This window comes from Salvelinus fontinalis, chromosome 18 (assembly GCF_029448725.1).
Source record: "Salvelinus fontinalis isolate EN_2023a chromosome 18, ASM2944872v1, whole genome shotgun sequence".
In the NCBI taxonomy this organism is placed as follows: domain Eukaryota; kingdom Metazoa; phylum Chordata; class Actinopteri; order Salmoniformes; family Salmonidae; genus Salvelinus; species Salvelinus fontinalis.
Genome location: NC_074682.1, coordinates 19370117 through 19396903, shown reverse-complemented (window position 1 = coordinate 19396903; position 26787 = coordinate 19370117). Strand labels below are relative to the sequence as shown.

At 42.7% G+C, this 26787-nt stretch overlaps 1 protein-coding gene across 2 annotated transcripts in view; it reads left to right on the top strand.

Moving 5' to 3' along the window:
- The first annotated feature begins 5249 nt into the window (after window positions 1-5249).
- Window positions 5250-26787, top strand: part of LOC129815119 (synaptoporin-like) — a 46067-nt gene continuing 24529 nt past the window's right edge. The window contains exons 1-2 of one of the 2 annotated variants that reach the window (XM_055868505.1): window positions 5250-5641; window positions 5842-5907. In XM_055868505.1, the coding sequence (XP_055724480.1) occupies window positions 5637-5641; window positions 5842-5907 (71 nt within the window). In that variant the 5' untranslated portion in view covers window positions 5250-5636. The remainder of the gene's footprint in view (window positions 5642-5841; window positions 5908-26787) is intronic. The other variant, XM_055868504.1, reaches the window with a different exon arrangement.

Here is a 26787-nt window from a genome sequence, read left to right as displayed (position 1 = left end):
CTGCGAAAGCCAGCAGGAGAGGGAGGAGAATGATTGGGTCAGGTTAAGTTTTTTTTCTTCTGGTTATCTAAATCTCTGGCTCCCTCTTGAGTCATTTGTGTCATATTTCATCAAACAGTAAGCTTAAAGCATCAGACAAGCTCAATGCATATAGTTGATTTGATTAAAACACATAAGGTGTGTCTATATATCGAAAAATACACATTTCGACCAATCCATTGGTCTGAAGAACAGAAGCCTTTTGGTCAACCTAGATTTGTTTTAGTCGGGGACAGGACCAGAGGTTTTTCTCAAAATGCATACTACCCTGCTCCGAGCACACAAATTGGAGCACGGGAAGGTTGGAGTATTTGTCCAAATCAAGGTATGTGAAACAGAGCACAGAGGGCACTTCTTGAATATGCAAATATCACTTCTTGAGTATGCAAAGAAATATGACTCAACCACATAAAAAATGATGCAACATCTCTTGAAATCAATGGCAGCCATTATTCTAGTTGAAGTGAGAGAAAATACACTCCGACTTCGGAATGAAATGTTGCCTATTCACATCTCATATGTTGACTGACTACAATATTTTATCTTGATACGTTAATAAATACAGGCTGGGGGCCTCCCGGGTGGCGCAGTGGTCTAGGGCACTGCATCGCAGTGCTAACTGCGCCACCAGAGTCTCTGGGTTCGCGCCCAGGCTCTGTCGCAGCCGGCCGCGACCGGGAGGTCCGTGGGGCGACGCACAATTGGCATAGCGTCGTCCAGGGTAGGGAGGGTTTGGCCGGTAGGGATATCCTTGTCTCATCGCGCTCCAGCGACTCCTGTGGCGGGCCGGGCGCAGTGCGCGCCAACCAAGGGGGCCAGGTACACGGTGTTTCCTCCGACACATTGGTGCGGCTGGCTTCCGGGTTGGAGGCGCGCTGTGTTAAGAAGCAGTACGGCTGGTTGGGTTGTGCTTCGAAGGACGCATGGCTTTCGACCTTCGTCTCTCCCGAGCCCGTACAGGAGTTGTAGCGATGAGACAAGGTAGTAATTACTAGCGATTGGATACCACGAAAATTGGGGAGAAAATGGGATAAAAAAAAATAAAAATAAAAAAATAAAAAAAATACAGGCTGTGTTAATTTTGGCATGTTTACCTGGCTACGTACAGTAGATCACATGCTCATAATAAGTCAATAGGGCTAACTGTCTAGCTACTAGTACTGTTAGCTAGCCAGATAGCCACAAATAATTGTTAGCTAGCTACCGATGAAGAATCTATCTTGCATAATATAAATTTTACGTAATTTTTGCCTGTTAAACTATCTGGTTAGCTACATTATTATGGTTCACATATAGCTAGCTGATAGCTGATAGTTATGAATTAAAACGTTTGCTTTGTTGCCATTGTCCTGGCTTGAAGAAGGTTCAGTGAATGGGGAGGTGAAGAGTGAGGTAATACAGTAGGGGGAGGAGCATGGTTGTATGCACATTGAGAAACACCACTAGTCTCATCTTAGAGCTTGTGGCTTTCTGTCCGCCGCCCTTCACCGCTATGGAAGAAGTGTGTCTCCACCGTTTGTGTCCAGTACGCACGTTGCACATTTACTTGGATAGAATGAGAGTTTTACACAAGGGCAACCAACTCTTCGCTGCTTGGGCATCTCCCTGCAAGGCGAGGCCCCTCTCTCGTCAACGACTTTCCAACTGGATAGTGGAGAATACTAAATTACTAATACTGGCAAGGGTTTACAGCCCGCGGAAGGCCTGAGGGCTCACTCCACCAGAGGTGTGACTGCCTCTTGGGCACTATTCACAGGCATCTCTTTACTAGAGATTTGTGATGCGACATGTCGGGCCGTCTCTCATAACTTCATGAGGTTTTACCGACTGGATGTCACTGCACCTTTGTTGGCACATACTGTCCTCAGTGTCTGAGCCACTGAGGGGTTACACTGTTGGCACTACCCTGGCTTCAGAGAACATGTCTGCGATACGGGCCATATCACCTTATGTGATACATCGAAATAAGTATTTGAAACAGAACTTAAGGTTACTCGCGTAACCCCGGTTCTCTGATAATATGAGTGAGATGTATCACCTAATTTCCCTGCTCGCAAGAGCTCAATCAAATAGGAGCATGGTCAAGAATGATCAGAGGACATGTGAGTGGCACCTCATAGGGAGAAAGGGCTCACCTCATTCGCAGAGTGAATCCCATATGTGATACATCTCACTCATATTATCAGAGAACCGGGGTTATGCAAGTAACCTTAAGTTTCATGTCTTTGATCAGGGTTGTCAAACTCATTCCACGAAGGGCCAAGTGTATGCACGTTTTTGTTTTTTCTTTTCAATTAATTAAGACTTAGAAAACCAGGTGAGGGGAGTTCCTTACCAATTAGTGACATTAATTCATCAATCAAGTAGAAGGGTGGTGAGAAAACCCTCAGTCATTCGGTCCTCCATGGAATGAGTTTGACACATGTGCCCTAGACCTACTCCAATTTGCATATCGCCCCAACAGATCCATGGACGACTCAATGTCAGTTGCAAATCCACCTAGATAAAATTAATAGATATGTGAGAAAGCTGTTTATTGACTACAGCTCAGCATTCAACACCATTTCCCCCCCCAAGCTCGTCACCAAGCTTAGGAACCTAGGACTGGATCCCTCTGCAACTGGATCCTGGACTTCCTGACGGTCCGACACTGATAGTGAGGGTAGGCAACATCCCCTCTGTCATGCTGACTCTCATCACGGGGGCGCCACATCGGAATGTGCTTAGTCCCCTCCTGTACTTCCTGTTCACCCACGACTGCTTGGTCATGCACCACTCCAACACCATCATCAAGTTTGCTGACAACACCGGTGGGAGGCCTGATCACCGGTGACGATGAGACAGCCTACAGGGAGGGGGTCAGTGACCTGGTGTAACGGATGTGAAATGGCTTGCTAGTTAGCGGGTACACGCTAGTAGCGTTTCAATCAGTTACGTCACTTGCTCTGAAACCTAGAAGTAGTGTTGCACCTTGCTCTGCAAGGGCCGTGGCCTTTGTGGAGCGATGGGTAACGATGCTTCGTGGGCGACCGTTGTTGATGTGTGCAGAGGGTCCCTGGTTCGCGCCCGTGTCGGGGCGAGGGGACGGTTTAAAGTTATACTGTTACACTGGCAGTGTGGTGCCGGGACAACAACCTCTCCTTCAACGTCAGTAAAACCAAGGAACTGATCGTGGACTACAGGAAACTTCCACATCGACAGGTCCATTGGAGCGGGTCGAGAGCTTCAAGTTCCTCTGGGTCCAAATCACTAAGGACTGTGCCTCTTCGCCCTCAGGAGGTTGAAAACGTGATCTTGGTGATCTTAGGCTTGTGTGCGGCTGCTGGGCCATGAAAACCCATTTCATGAAGCTCCCGACGAACAGTTCTTTTGCTGACGTTGCTTCCAGAGAGAGTTTGGAACTTGCAAACGAGGACAAATTATTAATATGCGTTTCAGCACTCCCTGTTCTGTGAGCTTGTGTGGCCTACCGCTTTGCGGCTGAGCCGTTGTTGCTCCTAGACAATTTACTTCACAATAACAGCACTTACAGTTGACAGGGGCAGCTCTAGCAGGGCAGAGCATTTGCCGAACTGACTTGCTGGAAAGGTGACATCCTATGACGGAGCCATGTTGAAAGTCACTGAGCTCTTCAGTAAGGCCATTCTACTGCCAGTGTTTCCCTATGGAGATAACATGGCTGTGTGCTCGATTTTATAGACCTGTCAGCAACGTGTGGTGTGGCTAAAATAGCCAAATCCACTAACATGAATGGGTGTCCACAAACGTTTGTATATACTGTATATATTGTATGTTGAGATGGCACCTGTACTCCGTAGATAAGTGATTATTTAAATCATTATCAGTCAACATCATCGCACCATGCTCAATCATTGTATTGACCATTGTTTTATTGATCCTGGCAAGCCTGTAGTTTGTTGGCTCAACAAACTCTACAGGCAAACTCATGGCAGGCAGCCCTTTCAGAAACAGTCCGCTCATGAAAAAAATCACATCCTACTAAATGGATAAACTATGCATGAGATCTTCTATTCTTCCTGCTCACTTCTTTTTGATTTACTGTGATGGGAATATTAGGCCAATCGGATCTAACAGTTTTCTAATCGCTCGGACAAAGCAATTCAAGCAGACGGAGGGAGGGGGAGAAAAGGGAAAGGAGAAGAGAGGGATGTTTGTGAGCAAGAGTAAAACGGGAGGAGGAGGGGTGGAGTGAGAAGAGATTTTGTCAAATTAGCCACACTGTCAGCCTGGTTTTAACTTATCTCTACTGGAATTGTCATCTCTATAACAGACACAGGAAGCCTCGCTTGCTCACCATCATCTTGCCTACAGTTAGTTTACAGTCCATCTCTCTTCTATCTGCCTCGGCTGGCTAATTAGATGAGAAATTGCTCAACCTCCAGTGGGGTAGCTAGGAATGGCTATCACACAGCAAGGGAACATCATATCAACAGAAAAATACAAGGAAAATCTGGTTCACGTTTTCATCATAATATTCACACAAAGATGTCCTTATCAACAACAACAAAAATGTCAGGCAAATGATAATTGATCAGGGCATTTGAATCTGACTGTACACTGACTACACAGGAGTACAACTCAGTCTTGAAAACAGTCCCTGCTTCACATTACATAACATTGTCTTCAGTGAGTTACCTATTTGCCCTTGGATTGTGTTTAGCCAGCAGCCATGTTGACTTTGTCTGGGAATCACACAGGGGATCCTTCAGAACGACATAACTCTAAGAACCATTCACGTAGAATTGGAATATAGTCCATTTATACATTTAGTCAATATATATCTGCACTGCTCTCTGAATGTTTTGTTCTGAGCAATTTAGGCATCTTCGCTCAAATTATATAATAATCCACATAATTTATGTAGCCTACAAGTAATGGAAGTTACATCTGAATATAGCCCATATTTCCAGGATTCAGAGAAATGGTCTTATAAAAGAGGTCAATTTTGATGCTTTTGGAGCCATAGGCGAGTGATTTGGGGGTTATTATTCTGCACAAAGCACAACCATTACAGAGGGACAGATGACGGGTTCATCCTGAATGGGCTACAGATGGTGGAGTCACAAGAAAATACCCACAGGTCAAAGGCATTTCATGGGATTTCTCAGTCTATTGGTTGTGCATGCGCTGCATGCACGCAGGCATATAACCTACAAAATGATGCATGATTAATAAGATATATTTTTCTACTTATAGGACCAGACTAATGCGTGGCGCCTCGAGACAACATTCAGGCACTCCGTTACAATCACATCCTCTCATCCATCTCCGACGTGGGGAGGAGAGGCAGTTCAAAACAATAACACATCGTAGCCTAAATCGATAACAAGAAAATCTTATCCAATCGTAAAATCTTGAAGTCATCGTTCATTTCACTGAAGCCAATCCCCGTCTGTCTCTATGGTGTTTTATTTTTCAACAAGCTGACGAAAGCTCGGGTTTTTCCGTGTAGTAGCAATAAGAGCCGAGAGTCTTACACGCGCGAGGCATAGACATCAAGCGGTTTGGGTAACTCTGTATAATTGTTTACATCTTACAGAACAAGGAGATAAGTATTTTGAAAATGTTATCGACTAATGAGGTATGTTTGTTGATTGTACATTTGTTTTGTCAGGTCTCAAAATAATATGCATTAATAAACAGCCATTATTCATTTTTTTTAACAATGTAGGCTAATTTACATGTCAAATAGGCTATACAAACATGACATATTTTGTGAATTTTTTAAATGAAAAATATCGTAATTTTTGTTCTAAGTTATTGTTGTTGTCATTCCATTAGCTCGTGTCTGTTGGGACATTTCAAGTGCTTAAATTACCTCTTGGATTTATCCGCGTTTTGGAATGGGTAAGTTTGAGTGTTTGCAGAAACACATATTTGTTTTGCATGAAATAACTAAATGATAGAAAACACGTTTACAGTTGCCAGTCAATTTATTCATCGTATGTATTAACGTTAGTGCCTGCCGATATATAACATAGCAGTCATATTTAGGCTACATTTGAGCACTGAAATATAATTGCGCCTTTCATGTTTACCCAAGGGGTGTCGTTGTGTTTTTGCGAGTAAATCAGCGTTATAGCAGGCTATATTGTAGGTTTTTTGTTTACATTAATTTCCTTTACTCTCAGGTGAAACTTTTAATTATCGTAATTGCGTTCTGTGTCGCCTATCATGGTGTTACTATTTGTTGGACGAGTAACCGTCCCAGCGCGTGAACAAACTACTTTACCGTGACCAACTGGTTCACGTTTATTTAAGGAATCGCTGCTCTATTAGGTCTTCACGGGGAGGCTGGAGAACATGGCAATCACCAACACCTAAAAACTAACATTTTGCCTGAAACAGATCGCAGTGAAGCAGGACAGAAAATTGATCATCCTACAGACAGTGAATCATGTGGCCCTGGCTTGTTATATAAATCAGGCAGACAGGCATTGAGGCATTCAGTTATTGTTTGATTGAATGTTAGAATGGGAAAAACTAGTGACTTTGAGTGTGGTATGATTGATGGTGCCAGTCGCGCCAGATCCAGTATCTGAGAAACAGCCACCCTCCTTGGCTTTTCATGCACAACAGTGTCTATGGTTTACCAAGTGTGGTTTGACAAACAAACATTAAGTCAGTGGCAGTCCTGTGGGCAAAAAAAAGCTTGTTGATGAGAGAGGTCGAAGGAGAATGAATCGTGCAAGCTAACAGGCGGGCCACAAACAGACTATTAACGGTGCAGTACAACAGTGGTGTGCAGAAAGACATCTCGGAATGCAACTCCTGCATCTTGGAATGCAACTCATCAGTCAGTCCGTGTCTCGGATGGGCTACTGAAGCAGAAGACCACACCGGGTTCCACTCCTATTAGCTAAAAACAAGAAGAAGTGGCTCCAGTGGGAACGCGATCACCAACACTGGACAACTGAGGAGTGGAAAAACATCACCTGGTCTGATGAATCCCGGTTCCTGTTGTGTCATGCTGATGGCAGAGTCAGGATTTGGCGTAAGCAGCACGAGTCCATAGACCCATCCTGCCTGGTGTCAACGGTATAGGTTGGTGGCGGTGGTGTAATGGTGTGGGCAATGTTTACCTGGCACACGTTAGGTCCCTTGATACCAATTGCGCAACAATTGAAAGCCACAGTGTATCTGAACATTGTTGCTGACCAAACCCAATAGAGGATCTTTGAGATGAGATGGAACGGGCTGTTCGCAGCATGAATGTACCACCGTCAAATCTGCAGCAACTGCGTGATGCCATTGCGTAATCATGGACCAACATCCCTGTAGAACGTTTACGACACCTTGTAGAGTGCCCCAAAGCATTCAGGCTGTTCTGGAGGCAAAGGGGAGTCTGAGCCAGTGTTTGTGTGTGTGCGAGCAGGCATATGCACAGCTATGGCTTTACCTGTGCACAACACATGCCCCTTTGCCCTTCCAATCTCCAAATTGCCCTTTTCAGTGGTGGTATAACTTCCCCCAAAATGTTTTTTTTTTGTCATTATTGTTCTGAACCCACTGCCCGCAAGTCATCGTTAAATTCTCGTCTATGCTTCAGAACCAAAAGGTTGCGCGTCTTGATTGCTGACCAATGACCAGTCATCAACATTTTCAGAAAAGGTGGGAACGCATATCCAGATTAGTGACCAGAAAGAACTTGTTTAATTTCCTCCAGTTTTGCCTGACAAAAACAGAGTAGGCCTATGTTTATCATCCATATAAAATACATTTTATCAATCTACTGACTCATCGTTGCCAGAACAATAGGCTAACTGGCAATTTGATTGATCATTTTCATATTTCAGATAGGCCTAGGACTGGCTACATGTCTAAAGATAGGCAGCTGTAACATTGCATATTATGGGATGAAGATTTAACATATTCTGGCAAATGTATTGAGATATTTGTGAGGAAGAACAGGTATACCCGGCTGGGAACGAGCACTCTGCAGGTAGGCTGCCCTCCAAAGTGATGGAGTGGTGCAGACAGAACATGCTGTCCAACCAATCCTGCAGACTCCACTACAAGTAGGCAGAATGATTTTGCTTGCTCTGGACTCCAGAGAAGTGACATAATATATCCCTAGTTGATATTGACTGCTAACATGAATGACTTTTCACTCCAAATGCAGGTGTTAAACACAGTTTATCTCAGTAGCCTAACTTGCGTTTTGAAAATGCATCACTGTTTATAGCTGTAATGACAGGCTACAATTGAGCAGTGATTGTTTGTAAATGTTTGCGTGTGCATGTGTGTACGCGCAGGAGGTCGCAAGTTTTGTAACACTCTTTTTTTGGGGGTCGCGGGTCAAAAAGTTTGAAAATTATGTTGAAGTTGGGTTGGACAAAAATATAAACATATAAACAAAAATATAAACATATAAACAGCATGCAACAATTTTATCAATTTTACTGAGTTACAGTTCATATAAGGAAATCAGTCAATTGAAATACATTCATTAGGCCCTAATCTATGGATTTCACATGACTGGGCAGGGGCGCAGCCATGGGTAGTCCTGGGACGGTATAGGCCCACCCACTGGGGAGCCAGGCCCAGCCAATCAGTATGAGTTTTTTCCCCACAAAAGGGCTTTATTACATGATGGATTATCTTGGCAAATGAGAAATTCTCACTATCAGGGATGCAAACAAATTTGTGTACAACATTTGAGAGAAATAAGCAGATTGTGCTGCTGCAGGAAAAACATTTTTGGGAGTGCCCTTTTTTTAGTTTGAGCATATTCCTCCCAACATGTCAGTGCACGGCCCTTAGTGTGTGTGATCTCATGGAACACTATCCACATCCTGTCAAATGTATTAATAAATTACAACAGTGACATTGCATTGGGGTCAACAGTTGTCAGTGATTGTTTAACATCTTGAATTTATGTATTTTGGGTATTTTAAAATGACTGTAGGAAACCATTGACTGTGATGTAGGCCTACTGATGTTTCAGTACATGGTGACTGCTTGCAGAAAACACACACACACACACACACACACACACACACACACACACACACACACACAGGAGCAAGGGCTGTGACACAGAGTGACAGAGCTCTGAGCATGCAGTGGTGTCACAGTGTCATGGAGATGATCGTTTCTCTCTACGAGTGTGTTGAAAATGCAGAGGGGTAGAGGAGGAATCAGTATCTTTCCCAACCACGAGCATAGTGACACACAGACAATCAACCCACTGCACACTGTGATTCTCAAGAGTGATTTGTTCGATTCAGCTTTGTTAGTAGGAGTGACCCGGGTCGGACAAAACAGAGATAACCTGGGTTTACTTACATCTTGGTCATCTTCAGTACCTTTACTATTGCATATTCTTATTAGCAGCTCTGATGGCAGTTGTCTTTTTCATTCTGCACATCATTTCATCATGAGGAGTGTGTTATTTGTCTTTGGCTAACAGTGCTTACAAATGCATGATAGGCTTCAAATCATTACTCAAGTCATAGACCCAAATGTATTCAAGTTTTTTCAAATTGATTTAAAAAATATATATTTGTTGTTTTTATCAATGTCAATCAAACAAGCGATAGCAGTCACATGATCTGCACAACAACAAAACATGAACAAGAAGGGGCGTTTGATACAGCAGCTCAAGATACAACAATTGAGAGATAATATTACAAGAGGGGTATCTAACAAAGGTGTTTGTTTTTGTAGCTGCGCCATGCAGCTTAGCTGTTGAAGATTTTAACCTTTTACTGCAGTGGGCTAAATCAGGGTCACGTAGTGTTTCTTGGTAGTCTTAAACAAATCTACTCTGAAACAAAAGTATACACCTAACACACATGGCTATTGTCTATATGTCAGATATAGAGTTGAAATGTATTAAACTTTAAGTTTGCATCCCAATATTACACTTTATATACATCACAGAACACTGAAATATTATAACAAACTGTTTAACATAGAAACACCGGGAATTCTGTCTGTTTAAAAAAAAAAGTTGATTAATTATACTTTCTGAGTGATTTAAATATTGACTGGCTTTCATCAGGCTGCACACTCAAGAGAAAGCTTCAAACTGTAACTAGTGCCTGCAACCTGGTTCTGGTTGTCGATCAACCTACCAGGGTAGTTACTAACAGTACAGGAATGAAATCATCAAGATGTATTGATCATATCTTTACTAATGCTGATGAAATTTGTTTGAAAGCTGTATCCAAATCTATCGGATGTAATGATCACAATATAGTAGCCATATCTAGGAAATCCAAAGTTTCAAAGGCTGGGCCTAATATTGTGTATAAGAGGTCATACAATAAGTTTTGTAGTGATTCCTATGTTGTTGATGTGAAGATTCTTTGTTGGTCAGTGTGTAATGACGAGCAACCATACAGACCCGAGTTTGATCCCAGGCTGTGTCACAGCTGGCCGTTACCTGGAGACGCATGAGGCGGCCCACAATTGGCCCAGCGTCGGGTTTGGCCGGCCGAGATTACCTTGTCCCATCGCACTCTAGCAACTCCTTGTGATGGGCCGGGCGTCTGCAAGCTGACTTCGGTCACCAGCTGGACAGTGTTACCTCCGACACATTGGTGCGTCTGGCTTCCAGGTTAAGAAGTGTGTCAAGAAGCAGTGCGGCTTGGCAGGGTCGCGTTTCGGAGGATGCATGGCTCTTGACCTTCGCCTCTCCGAGTGCGTAGGGGAGTTGCAGCGATGGGACAAGACTGTAACTGTCGCTCTGGATAAGAGCGTCTGCTAAATGACTTAAATGTAATGTAAATGTAACTACCAATTGGATATCATGAAATTGGGAATAAAAAACATTATGAGTAACCAGACGCTGCACTTGACACATTTATGAAATTGATTATCCCAGTTACTAATAAGCATGCACCCATAAAGAAAATGACTGTAAAATATGTTAAATCCCTGTGGATTGATGAGGAATTGAAACATTTTATTGTTGAGAGGGATGAGATTGTAAATAGGTCTGGCTATACAACTGATTGGCAAAAGTATTGCAAAATGATAAATAATGTGACTAAACTGAATAAAACGAAGAAGAAACTACACTATGAAACAGAGATAAATTGCATAAAGAATTATAGTGAAAACCTTTGGAGCACCATAAAATGAAATGTTGGGCAATTAAGGCACACTCTGCTCCATCATTCATTGAATCAGATGGCTCATTCATCACAAAACCCACTGATATTGCCAACTACTTTAATGATTTATTTATTTGGCAAGATTAGCAAACTTAGGCATGACATGCCAGCAACAACCTCTGACACTACATATCCAAGTATATCTGACCAAAATATGAAAGACAAGAATTGCAATTTTGAATTCCGTAAAGTAGCTGTGGAAGAGGTGAAACAATTATTGTTGTCTATCAACAATGACAAGCCACCGGGATCTGACAACTTGGATGGAACATTACTGAGGATAATAGCGGACGATATTTCCACTCCTATTTGCCATATTTTCAATTTAAGCCTACTAGTCCCCTACCTAAAAATAGTAAAGCCCCCTTATCTGACTCAAATAGCCAACCAATCAGCCTGTTACCAACCCTTAGTAAACTTTGGAAAGCAAAATTAGGTATAATCAGGTATTCCCCAGGGTAGCTGTCTAGGCCCCTTGATGACATGCCACTGGCTTTGAGTGTCTATATATGCGGATGACTCAACACTATACACGTCGGCTACCACAGCGACTGAAATGTCAGCAACACTTAACAAAGAGCTGCAGTTAGTTTCAGAATGGGTGGCAAGGAATAAGTTGGTCCTAAATATTTAAAAAAACTTAAAGCATTGTATTTGGGACAAATCATTCACTAAACCCTAAACCCCAATTAAATCTTGTAATGAATAATGTGGATATTTAGCAAGTTGAGAAGACTAAACTGCTTGGAGTAACCTTGGATTGTAAACTGTCATGGTCAAAACATATTGATAGAACAGTAGCTAGAATGGGGAGAAGTCTGTCTATAATTTTGTACCTGTATTTAACCCATTGAGACCTTGAGTCACTTTTTCAAGCGAGACCTGGCATAGAAGGCACCAACAATCAATACATTACAGAATCAAAACATATAACAATACAACAACATGATCCAGCCTAAAAATATTATTTACATTCCTCTGTAACAGTCTCCCATCAACAGTTGTATTATACAGCATCTGTAGACAGTATCAGGGTCATCAAATCATAAAAACACTTTAAACTGTGACCTCAAGAATCAGACATACAAACGGACAGACTGATTGGCTGAAATCTTGGATAATAAAGCGCTACTCTGCATTCTGAACAGCGCTATCAACAAGGCAGGTCCTACAGGCCCTAGTTTTGTCACACCTGGCGCAACTGATCAGTCGTGTGGTCAGGTGCCACAAAGAGGGACTTGGGAAAATTGCAATTGGCTCTGGACAGTGCAGCACGGCTGGCCCTTGGATGTATACAGAGAGCAAACATTAATAATATGCATGTCAATCTCTCCTGGCTCAAAGTGGAGGAGAGATAGACTTCATCACTACTTTTATTTATGAGAGGTATTGACATGTTGAATGCACCGAGCTGTCTGTTTGAACTACTGGCACACAGCTCGGACACCCATGCATACCCCACAAGACATGCCACCAGAGATCTCTTCACAGTCCCCAAGTCCAGAACAGACTATGGGAGGCGCACAGTACTAAATAGAGCCATGACTACATGGAACTCTATTCCACATCAAGTAACTGATGCCAGCAGTAAAATTTGATTTAAAAAAACAGATAAAAATACACTTTATGGAACAGCGTGTTGCTTTATGAAGCAACACAAACATAGACACATGCATACAAACACACAATAACACTATACACATATGTACACATAGATATTGTGCTATAGATATCTGGTAGTAGAGTAGAGGCCTGAAGGCACACACTTAATATATTGTGAAATCTGTTATGAATGTATTGTAATGTTTTTAACACGTATAACTGATTTAATTTTGATGGACCCCAGGAAGAGTATGAAATTATGAAAAATATTCATAACATGAGGCCACTAGGTCATTTGACTGCAGGAAAGGGCTACAGCAGTATTTGGATCAAACCAATGTTTTTTTGAATTGCCTTTCTGGCAGCGGTTAGGGCACATATGAACAATTTCAATATAATCAAATACAATACAATGTAACAATTATTTCCTAGTAGAAATAGACTAGGCAACATAGGTACATTTATGTCTATCAAGCTGTGAAAACGGTATTTAATGTGTACATAGGTCCCAACTGAACCAAGAGTGCAACCGCTGCAGAGATTAACATCAGAGAGTTGTATGTATCCAAGGCTCATCAAAATAAGAAGAAGTTGAATATGTCTAAAGTCCATTATTATGCCTCTGAAAGCTGTGTGTGTATGTTTGCCCCAGATTCTCCTTTTTTGTTTTGATTAGGTCTTCAGTCAGTCAGTCAGGCAGTTTCCCAGTCCCTGCCCTATTCCTTGCTCTGTACGGGCTCCAGGAGGCAGGATGGATGTAGATGTCTCTGTCTTCCCCCTAATCAAACTAGTTTACTGAGAGACAGAGGGCCTTTATTCTGTTCTGCTTTTCTATAGGGAAATGAAACACAAAAGGTAAATGGCTCAGAGAATAAGAGTCTATATAGAGTTGACATGGAGGCTTCTCAGGAGTCTACGCTCTTAGAGAAAGGGTTCCAAAAGGGTTCTTCGGGTGTCCTCATAGGAGATCCTTTTTTGGTTCCAGGTAGAACCACTTTGCGTTCCTTGTACCTTTTTCTAAGCATGTACAGTGTACTAGAGGAAACCTGTTTTGACTTCTTTTGAAATTGATGAAGAGTCATGGTTGTCAGTTCAGTTTGTTGATGAGCCGCTCACATTTAATCTGATGGGTTTAGGTCCGTGCTGACATTTACATTACCAATAACATTTTAAAATCCCAATTATGTTGTCTCGCACACAACGGCACCAATCTTTATGTCTGTATGATCTATTTGTGGATGAGAGTTATATGTGGTCCATAACCTTTCCAGTAGACATGGATGTATGGGTCATCTCCCATACATTTCCGAATCTGCAGCTGTGGCTCTCTGGCACATGCGCCCAAGTGGTGCGGTGGTCTAAGACACTGCATCTCAGTGCAAGAGGTGTCACTGCAGTACCTGGTTTGAATCCAGGCTGCATCACATCCGGCCGTGATTGGGAGTCCCATAGGGCGGCGCACAATTGGTCAAGCGTTCTCCTGGTTTGGCCGGGGTAGGCTGTCATTGTAATTAAGAAATTTGTTCTTAACTGACTTGCCTAGTTAAATAAAGGTAACTTTTTTAAAATTATTTTTATATTGTCAGTATCTGGCACACAATTCTCCAAACAGCTGTAAATTCCTCCCTCCCAAGTCATGCAGAAACTGTCCTTTGATATGTGCCTCAACTCCTGTGTGTGTGTGTGTGTGTGTGTGTGTGTGTGTGTGTGTGTGTGTGTGTGTGTGTGTGTGTGTGTGTGTGTGTGTGTGTGTGTGTGTGTGTGTGTGTGTGTGTGTGTGTGTGTGTGTGTGTGTGTGTGTGTGTGTGTTGTGTGGGCATCCTAATACCGAACTAGTTGTATTTAGTGTATAGTCACTGTCTTAGGTTTCTTTCAGAATACTGACAGCTGACTAACAAATATGGATTTGTATCAGATGTCAGTATAGTATCTGTGATTTCGGTGTGACTGTGAAATACTTGATACAACTTTCTCAGTTGTCTCAACTTGACACAATTTTATTGTTTTCATAGGACAGCGTATAGGTAATGCTCAAGAAAACAGAACCTTACACAAATTGGGATTTCTCTATTTTTATTTCACAAATGGTGCTGAATAAGAGGAATTTCCATTTCAGATCATTATTGTTATTGAATGCCAGGGAAATGGGAGAAAAAAATATGCACCTCCTCAAGGGAGTATTAATCTTCTCTCGCTCTCTCTCGCTCTCGCTCTCTCTCTTTCGCTCTCTCATACCTCCCTGGACATTAGCAAATGTCAGATCATGTCAATTTCCAAAGCTTCAAGAAACACTCTATCTGGCTTCAAACCTACAAGCTCAACAGAATGCAAAGCAATAAACTCTTCAGTTCCAATCCAATGTCATAAGGCCCATGTGGATGCAGCTTTAGGCTGGAATCTAGCCCTGCTAACCCTAACCCATCAGGTCAGAGAGGAGCTCACGTCCCTCCCTGAGACTATGGGCCTGGCCTGGGCTCGGCTCTATCTGTGAGTCAGACAGGAGAAGGACAGCCTGTCCCATCCTGTTTGCTGGGAGGGCCCAATGTCAGAGCCAGGGGCAGAAATCAAGCCCAACGCTACTCGCTCAGTGAGTGAAACTCTACAGGGGAAAGCTTGTAGCGTGTAATGGTCTGGTGTTTCTTTTTCTCCAGAAACGGAGTACCAACTTATTCACAAGTTCATAGTTCTGTAACATCATACACCATTGTGTGAAGAGCAAAAATCATTATTAACAGATTCATCAATGTGAACACACTTTTGCGTCTCGTCTCTTTAGTAAAACAGAAAGAATTTCACTTGCACAGTAATATCGATGTAAAGTGGCGTTTTGCTAAAAGAGTCAACTCTTACATATAGTATAATTAACACTCACTCATAGGTTTTTCACTGTCACTGTCACATACGCTCACAGCCCCATTGATTGTCCCAATACACACAAAGAATAACTGCTGTCCCACCATCCACACACACAAACACTTATTCGGATTGTACCACTGCTGGGTGCGGAGGCTTACTAACACACACACACACACACACACACACACACACACACACACACACACACACACACACACACACACACACACACACACACACACACACACACACACACACACACACACACACACACACACAGTCAAATCATATTACTGTTTGGTGGCTGAGGCTGACTAACTGCACTGCTGTGTAGCCATGGAAACCCCAAGGGGAGAAGAGGAGCATGAAGAAGCACCGTTATAAAAATACATTGAGATTTTCTGCCTGCTTATGGTCAGTCAAGCTTACAGGGAGATGGGGGGTTGGTTAGCAGGGGAGATAGGGAGAGAGATGGTCATAGGTTAGACAGGGCACAAACCATTCACCATGTAGGGAGATCAACTGCCATTAGAACTTGATTCTACCATAATGTCTTGATCAGGACTGTTATCACAGTGTGTGTTGAGTTAGTTATGTCACTAAGCCCCTTAAAAGTAAAACAACCTCTTTCAAGACTAGAAAGAGAGGACTATATACAAAATAGGACATTATTGAAATTGTAGGCTCACCACGGCCCAGACCATTTAAAGAATACATATTTTTACCAAAATAGATCCATTTGTAGCTTCCTAACTAGTCAATGGTAACAATGTTCATTTGTCACCCCCCCCCCCCCCCCCCCCCACACACACACACACACACACACACACATAGTGTCACTGGAGAGGGTTTATATTCTTAGAGGCTTTGCTTTATCATCACATACCGATATAGGCACTTACACAACAGCTTGAGCGCGTTAGCCTGAAGTGGGCTTTAACACAGTAGCAGAGAGAGGTACTGTAGCGATGATCATGTCCCTGTTTAGTTTTTCTAACCCTGTTGGTAATAGTGGTATATTAGCTGAGTTCCTGGCATTCAGGGTGGTTGTATAGACTATATGACCCAGAGTTTTTCTGATGGTGGATCAAAACATGTAATGGGCTGCAGACATGGTCCAGATTTCTGCAGTCGTAAAGAGAGAAGATTTCAGGCTTTTTGTTCCCAAAGTGCCCTCACGAGTTCTCTTCTTCTCACTATTTGAATTTCACCTCATCCTCCGTTCTCACTCTTGCTTTCGTTCTCCATTCCCGTTGAGTCCATGAGCCCATCCCAGCCGTTTTTCTCATGTATGTTTTCATGGGGAGTGAGGGATGTATCTTCTTGTGTGTACTGTATGTGTAACTGACTGGTAATCTGTGTGGATAGAATTTCATTTAGAAGGACAAAAGAACATAATCATTCCACAGCCCTTATTCTAGCCTCTTTCCCAGCGTTCTTCCAGTCTCCATCTGAGCCCACATCCAGGCTTCTCTCCCAGGCCTTATCCCTCCCCCAGGAGCCCAGCTGGGAGAGACTGATATACACACAGGCGCGGGGCTTAGCACACACTCCCCTTCACAATGACACACTCGCCTGTTCAAAGGCCTCCACTATAAACGCGAGTGGTAAATGACTGAAATCATAGGGAATGGAGACAGCTGCAGGAAAGAGAGGGGGAGGGAGGGAAAGGGAGGGGGGGGGGGGGGGAGCTGGGGAAGGGGGTGGGCCGGAGTTTTTTTTACCCTAATGTGAGTTTAGAATTGCTCTCTCTCGGTCTCTCTCACTCTCTTTCTTGTTGTGTTTATGGGTGTATGTGAAATGTGTCTAACTGTGTGTGTGTGTGTGTGTGTGTGTGTGTGTGCATGGTTGGGCAAGTTACTTGATAAATGTAATCCGTTGCTGATTACAGTTGCATGAAAAATAAAGTAATCGTTAACGTAATCCGATTACTTTTTGATTACTTAAAACGTTTAAAAACATATCTTTTTTAAAAGACATATTTTAAAACGTTTAAAACATTTTGTTGTATTTACAATTTGGGGTCTAGTGTGGGAGCATAGCCTAAAGATCCTTTAATTCATGTATGTGTAAGAGCATAGTCACAGGGATCCATACTAACATTTACAGTTGGTCGCACTACAATTGCAATGGGGTCACATAATAAATAAATAAATTGTAGCCTCATTATATTATAAAGTCATTCAAAGTGTTTCATTAAGAAGTGTATTAGAATACTAAAATTGTATTATTCAAAAAATGAATTGTTTATTGTAGCATCATGTTCAAGCACGAAAGCATGATTCCATGTATTTTTATGTGCAACCTAAACCAGTTATTGTCATAAATTTGGGTTTTGACAACTAGGAAATTGTTGTTATTATTTTAGTATCAAAATAGGGGTCCAGAATTTTCAGATGTTTTTGTTCAATTGAGATTAATTTGTCTACATCTTTTTGGGGACTAATATCACATAGGCTAATTCATTTGGAGCTAGTTAATCACCTTATGGAGTGGTTAGCTAGATCGCTAACTCTAAATATAGCCTAATATCACTGATAGTTAGCTGTCTAATTGATATTGAACAGTAACTATCATGTATAGGCCTATGCACTGTCGTAGCATGACTATCATTAAATATGAAGACTGTTATATTATTAAATTGTCACGCCCTGATCATATAGAGCCCTCAGTTCTCTATGGTGTTTTGGTCAGAGCGTGACTAGGGGGGTGTTCTAGTTAACCTATTTCTATGTTGGTGTGCTTGGTATGGTTCCCAATTAGAGGCAGCTGATTATCGTTGTCTCTAATTGGGGATAATATTTAAGCCACCTGTGCCGGCTCCACGCACCAGGCCTCCAGTGCGCCTCCCCAGTCCGGTACGTCCTGTGCCAGCTCCCCGCACTCGCCCTGAAGTGCGTGTCACCAGTCCGGTGCCACCTGTGCCGGCTCCACGCACCAGGCCTCCAGTGCACCTCCCCAGTCCGGTACGTCCTGTGCCAGTTCCCCGCACTCGCCCTGAAGTGCGTGTCACCAGTCCGGTACCACCTGTGCCGGCTCCATGCACCAGGCCTCCAGTGCGTCTCCCCAGTCCCTCTCCTAGGCCGGGGCCTTCCTCTGCGCCGGTGCCCAGTCCAGGCACGGCGTCCAGTCCCGCTCCAAGGCTGGAGCCTTCCTCTGCACCGATGCCCAGTCCAGGCACGCCGTCCAGTCCCGCTCCAAGGCCGGAGCCTTCCTCTGCGCAGGTGCCCAGTCCAGGCACGCCGTCCAGTCCCGCTCCAAGGCCGGAGCCTTCCTCTGCACCGATGCCCAGTCCAGGCACGGTGTCCAGTCCCGCTCCAAGGCAGGAGCCTTCCTCTGCGCCGGTGCCCAGTCCAGGCACGGTGTCCAGTCCCGCTCCAAGGCCGGAGCCTTCCTCTGCGCCGGTGCCCAGTCCAGGCACAGCGTCCAGGCACAGCGTCCAGTTCCGCTCCAATGCCGGAGCTTTCCTCTGCGCCGGTGCCCAGTCCAGGCACGGCGTCCAATCCAGCTCCAAGGCCGGAGCCTTCCTCTGCGCCGGTGCCCAGTCCAGGCGCGGCATCCAGCTCAGCGCCTGTGCCCAGTCCGGGTGCGGCATCCAACCCAGCTCCATGGCCGGAGCCTTCCTCGGAGCCGGTGCCCAGTCCGGGCGCGTTTGTAGAGACAAACGTTTGTGCATTTGTTTTGGTCATAAAGTAAATTTACGAAAATTGCTATTTAGCAAGTTATCTGACAAGCTAACATTAGCCAGCTAGCTAGCTAGTGTTATGACATGAGAATGAATTTGTCATTTGTGTTGTTTAATGTTTTAGGGACTCCTGAGAAAACCAGCAAACCAGGCTGTCATCTTGTGAAACAGTGGATGTAAAGAATCTAGCTAGCTAAAAAATGTATTGCAAAATGAATGTACAATTGTGCAAGCTTGCCTTGTAATGCAGCTGAAGTAACATAGCTAACTATTTACTTGCTTATTGTGTAGTGGAGGATAAAAATAACTGAATGCCTATGGATGTGTAGCTAGCTACAGTATGTAGCCGATCTGTGTATGGACCCTAAAACGTTAGGTTCTGAACTAATATTCATACCAATCTATGAACCTCAGCTATCATAGTTGTTGTATCAACTTCAAGTCTGAATGGCATTAATGAAGCCTATGGATAGGGTAGAATATAATAACTTTATTGTGCCAAGGATGCAAGTCCTATATACATGCACTGTAGTTATTACCACACAAGATCCCCACATTGTAGCCTGTACATTGAATATATTCACTGATCATGTACTCTTCCTTGGCAAATAAATGTGCGGTTCAGGTATGAATCTCTGAGACATTATTTTTCCGTCATATCAAACTCCATTCTTTGAATGATGCTGTGTCTGCATGTATGTATTACAATTCTACACTTCAACAGTGTTTACCACTCCTGCTACTGGGACATCAATGCTTACACTTTATAACTATGCAACAGACTAGAAACATTATTTAAGTAAATGCTGATTTGTAATTCATATATACAGAAAAAACTATGCATATCTAACTCCCTTCATCTGCATTAATCTGAGGACACAGGATAGTATTTCAATGAGATACTTAATTTCAACAAGTGGAGAATGTGAAACGCTTTATTGAAAAAAGTTCATTATCCAGGTGTTACAAAAACAAAATATATGCATTTTAATTATGATAATAGTCAAATGTAATTATAAATACAAGTTCAATCTCTACTTCAATGCACGTATGGTGTGCATTATAAAATAGGAAGAAAGACGAGGTGGGAGAGGTGTAGAAAAGTGAAAGAGGTAAGAATAGAGGCAGACAGCATATGATTAATGAATTACAGTGCTACCCTAATATTCTCTCAGTTCATCACAATTGCAGTGTCTCTAGCGGTGTCTCATAACCAGTCTTGGGCCCCCAGTTGGCCCGAAGGTTATCTGAGGCGGCGATGACGGGACTGGCTTCCTCTCTCACATCAAAACATACCTGCGGTCAAGAGACAGATGGATAGAGAGAGAGCATGATTAAGCCTTGTTTTTTTTTTATTCTAACACGGTCATCTTAACCATCAGGAGGTGAAATGCAAAACTGACCTTGGATCATTAACTCTGGGACTACTACATCTCTATCTGTATTTCAATGTAAAGCATCTCTTTAATAATACTTCCTGTTGACCCGACCAAGTGACCTCTCACCTATGATCATGCTGTACCCTCTGTGTCTGCCAGTTCAGATGCGGGAGGGGTTCACCAACACAGCTGATATAACCTAGAGGATTTAGGGAGAAGGGGGAGAGGGATGAAGTGAAGAAGAGAGACTGTTATTGTGTATGTGTGTGGTCTCACCTGGTGTCCACACTAAGTGGCTACAGAGTACTTTATGCTGAAAAACAGACACATGAGGACAAACAATAGAAAATATTGTCAATAGAAGATACTGTATGTGATGCAGACACCTATCGGGGTATACCTGAAACATTAAAATATAGAGGGCTGTGTCTCACAACTTGGTTATTGCAAGGCTAACCCCCGGGAAATCATGACTTGGCAGCCACAGATAGCAACAGATAGTCCAGTGAAAATGGCTGTGTTTATGTGGTGTAAATCTGAAAATGATCAGCTGACTTCTTAAGGTTTTTTTTAATGCATGTGAGACAGGTTCCATTTACAAGACAGGCAGAGGAAGAGAGAAAAAGAACACAGAACAGTTTAATTACCTCTGGTTATGGACACGTTTGCCAGCAATAAAGCTTCCACGGCCTGTTCCTCGGACAGTGAGCATCTGGCAATAGCTAAATTTTCGACCCTTTTTTTAAATTTATTTTACCGTTATTTTACCAGGTAAGTTGACTGAGAACACGTTCTCATTTGCAGCAACGACCTGGGGAATAGTTACAGGGGAGAGGAGGGGGATGAATGAGCCAGCTCGCTCTCCGAAAGTAAAGAAAATAGCTTCTTTTTTTGTAGATATGATAACAATAACTGAGATATGACCGTTCAATCTAAAGCAGCAGATGTCATTTTCAGGATACGTCAATACAGCACAGAAAGCTTAACACCAGCCTGGTATTGTGGTTGTTCATTAGGTGATGGGAAATATGCAATGATACCTGCACCATCTATACACTGCAAAGACTCTCTAACTCTTCTCCATTGTACATGATGGCCCATTGCTCTGAGACTTCTTTGACCATTCTAAAGCCCGCATGGGGCATCCTTGCCTTAAGGGTGCTGACTTTCTGGTGTAACTCTTCATCTGACTTATCAGAATAGCATTCCCTGACAAACATATTGTGTTCTTTCATCCTTCTGTAAAAAAAGCTAACCGTTACACTGTCATGAAATATGATTATATATCGACTATGAAACAAATATGACATGGTCTGCTTATGAGTTGCCATGAAAGAAAGTTAGATTAATTCAACAGAAAATGGTGAGAACAGGCATTCGTAGCTAAATGCTTTTAGTTAGCTTGAGATTAATAATCACATGATTTTTTATTCCATGGTATGTACAGTGGCTTGTGAAAGTATTCACCCCCTTGGCATTTTTCCTATTTTATTGCCTTACAACCTGGAATTAAAATAGATTTCTTGGGGGGGGGGGGGGGGGGTTGTATCATTTGATTTACACAACATGCCTACCACTTTGAAAATATTTTCTATTGTGAAACAAACAAGAAATAAGACAAAAAAACAGAACTTGAGCATAATGCTCTCAGAGTGGGCATTATTATTCATCCCCCCTCCCCAAAGTCAATACTTTGTAGAGACACCTTTTGCAGCAATTACAGCTGCAAGTCTCTTGGGGTATGTCTCTATAAGCTTGGCACATCGAGCCACTGGGATTTTTGCCCATTCTTCAAGGCAAACTGTTGGATGGGTTCCGCTGGTGTACAGCAATCTTTAAGTCATACCACAGATTCTCAATTGGATTGAGGTCTGGGGTTTGACTAGGCCATTCCAAGACATTTAAATGTTTCCCCTTCAACCACTCGAGTGTTGCTTTAGCAGTATGCTTAGGGTCATTGTCCTGCTGGAAGGGGAACCTCCGTCCCAGTCTCAAATCTCTGGAAGACTGAAACAGATTTCCCTCAATAATTTCCCTGTATTAGCGCCATCCATCATTCCTTCAATTCTGACCAGTTTCCCAGTCTTTGCAGATGAAAAACATCCCCACAGCATGATGCTGCCACCACCGTGCTTCACTGTGGGGATGCTGTTCTCAGGGTGATGGGAGTTGTTGGGTTTGAGCCAGACATTTTCCTTGTTGGCCGAAAAGCAAAATTTTAGTCTCATCTGACCAGAGTACCTTCTTCCATATGTTTGGGGAGTCTCCCACATGCCTTTTGGCGAACACCAAACATGTTTGCTTATTTTTTTCTTTAAGCAATGCCTTTTTTCTGGCCACTCTTCCGTAAAGCCCAGCTCTGTGGAGTGTACAGCTTAAAGTGGTCCTTTGGACAGATACTCTAATCTCCGCTGTGGAGCTTTGCAGCTCCTTCAGGGTTATCTTTGGTCTCTTTGTTGCCTCTGATTAATGCCTTCATTGCCTGGTCCGTGAATTTTGGTGGGCGGCCCTCTCTTGGCAGGTTTGTTGTGGTGCCATATTCTTTCCATTTTTTAATAATGGATTTAATGGTGCTCCGTGGGATGTTCAAAGTTTCGGATATTTTTTTATAATCCAACCCTGATCTGTACTTCTCTACGACTTTGTCCCTGACCTGTTTGGAGAGCTCAGTGGTCTACATGGTGCTGCTTGCCTAGTAGTGTTGCAGACTCTGGGGCCTTTCAGAACAGGTGTATACATAATGAGATCATGTGACAGGTCATGTGACACTTAAATAAAGTCCACCTGTGTGCAATCTAACTAATTATGTGACTTCTAAAGGTAATTGGTTGCACCAGATCTTATTTAGGGGCATCATAGCAAAGGGGGTGAATACATATGCCAACACCACTTTTCCGTTTGTTATTTTTTTCATTTCACTTCATCAATTTGGACTATTTTGTGTATGTCCATTTCATGAAATCCAAATAAAAATCCAATTCAATTACAGGTTGTAATGCAACAAAATAGGAAACATGTCAAGGGGGATGAATACTTTTGCAAGGCACTGTATGTATGTAATATAGTGTTGTGTTGTGAACCGACACTGAATCGTAGGAGCTAACTACTAGATATGTAAAAGTTGGACGGAAGAACGCCCAGTGCTGCTTACCTGAGATGTCATCATCACACAGTCCTTCTTCGTAGGTGTCCGCTACTTGGTATCGGAAAAAGGTACTTTCAGAACAATTATTTTTGAATGAAAATAAAAAAAGTTTGCTCTCGACAAAAAGACACAAATGTACCTCCATAGCATATAACAATTTGCCTGTGAATAACCACACCTTCATACAAACTTGCTACTGTATGCAGAATTCTTGACGCACAACCGAAGATGCTGCCATATTCTGCCAGCACGCCCACAAGCGAGCCACTCAGGTGCAGAATGATGACACCTGGAAGAGGGAAAGGAACGAGATGGGAACAACAACAATTTGTTGCAAGTTGGGGAAAGGGGCTAATAGCTGAACAATAGACTATTCAACCTTTACTAGAGAATAGTCTAATAGCCGAGTTAGGTGTGAAAAACAAAACTCCTATCACAGACCAGATTTGCCCTAACGACCAAGGGGTAGCTTGCTACTCAATGTAATAAAGTAATGACTTTTCAAATAAGTTACCTTACACGTTATGTTGGCTGACAATTTGTTAGCTACGCTGTCCTTATGAACATATCATAGCATATCATTCCAGCAGTATGTACCGGTATGTTAGCTAGCTATCTAACGTTAGTAGTTATATATCTAACTACCCAATGTTTATTGACTTGATTATTCCCGTCATTCTTAGCTTAGCTACATGGTATAGTGCGTTCTCAATTGACATTCGGGGGCTTTCGTAAATTCGGTCTGGCTCTCTACATCGATTTCAGAGCACTCTCGTCTGATTGTACCAGAGCGCAGAATAATTCATTTACGAGGGCTCAACACACGTTGAATATGGCCAGTGTCAGTAACCGTTGGCAAAAATGCGTAATTAAATTGTTTCCAGCAGCACAGTTAGTCACCAACCAACGCCCTGGTTAATACGAAAATTGCCTTACCAGCTCTGCTAGGGCGAGTAAAATGGTCAGTGGTCTCATTTGTGTCTGGAAGTAGCTAGAAAGCTAGCCAACGTTAGCTTAGGTGCTTGACTGCCGTTGTAAAGCCAGAACGCTCAAATCAACCCTACTCTTTAGCCCGAACGTCCAGTGTGCGCCCCGAGAGCGAAACGGTTGAATTTACAAACGGACAATCTGACAATGCTCTGAATTTATGACCGTCACGTTGTACAGCACCATATTTTCTGTTCTATCCTAAAAGAAACCCAGAGGGTTTTTCACATTTTATAGAATAGAAACACCATAATATTAATCAAATTAATTAAGCAAGTACAAGTCAAAAGTTTGGACACACCTACTCATTCCAGGATTTTTCTTTATTTTTCTTATTTTCTACATTGTAGAATAATAGGTAAGACATCACAACTATGAAATAACACCGGTCTCCCTCGTTCCCTGCATTCTGTAGTACAGACATGGCCTGCTCTCCCTTTTGTAAGGAATTAGGCACTTTCCCATGTTTACTACAGTATGTATTGTAGACTGCACAGTAGCCTAATAAACAAATAAACACATTTTGTTAATAAAATAATGATAAAAAAGACTCTTTCAAATGCAGATGTTGATTTCGTTATGGATCCATAACGAATTACTACGGGAATAAATTTCCCTGTTTTACATAAATATTGGAACAAAGTTGTCTAATGAAGGTAAACAATTTAGAATCCTCCAATCCTGTAGCCTACTCCTGACCATCACGTTGTACAGCACCATATTTTCCATTCCATCCTAACGGAAACCCTGAGGGTTTCGTTTTTCATTTTTCTCTGAATAGAAACACCATAATATTAATCAAATTAATTAAGCCAAATTTCATCAAATCAATCCCATATACTATGTTATAAGGTGTTTAATTCTCTGGTAATGCCAATACGGAATATTATCAAGTGCTTCTCAAAGATTCCCTATGGTTGTCAAACTAGCAATAACTTGCAGTAACAGAAAAAATGGCTGACAGTTAAATGACGTGCCACAGAATGCTGCGGCAGCATGCAAGGTGTGCCGCAGTATGACGCAACTTTTAAAGGAGGAACCACTAGCTTTTTATAATGGATACGTCAGAGTACCATTCGGAAATGTCCTTGAGAATCGATCTTTCAGAGTACCATTGTTCTTAGATTACCAGACTAATTGGTCTTTAGTTTGTAGATTTCCTTTACCATTTCAACATGTAGCTACTGCTACATGCTCTCTGGTCTTGTCCTTTGGTAATGTAGTTGTTTAAAGCATTTTGCAACATCCGGATCACGCCTTAGTCTGCTTGGTCTATAGAGTGGTAGCCATTTCAATGTGAGGACCCCATCCCTGCGTTATCTTGACTAAATGTACATTTTGTCATGATCCAAGATGGCGTAGCAGTGTAGGCGTGTTTCGTTTCGTCCTCTCGTGTACTTTTGTATTTTTCGTATTTTTTGTATATATTTTAATTTTTTTTAATCTCTTTTCGATTTTTAATTCGATTACACCTTCCGGTAACCTACCTCACCCAATGTGATACGGAATCGCTATTATTTTTTAACTTTGGAACACATTCAAGAACCCCCAGTAGCTAACCAGCTAATCAGCTACAAGCTATTTAGTCATTTTTAGCCACTGCTAGCAGCTTTTACCTTCTGCACAGACACCAGCCCTGTTATAAGCCTGGATATTACTCACCAATTTACCAGCATCGGACTGTCTCTCCACAACAACGCCGGATTCCTGCCGTAATCCCTGAGCCACTACTTCTGATCCTCACAGCTAGCTTGCAGCTAGCACCACTGCCACGAAGCTAGCACCAGTTAGCAAACAAAATTCTACAATACCTCTTTCGCCATCTGGCTTGGATTCTCTGTCGACACGGCGCCCCGCCGCACCACCACGTCTGGTCTGCCGACAAATACCCCATCCGCTGTGCCCTCAACCGGCCTCCGCCTGAGCAGACCCCCTCTGTCTGAGCAGTCC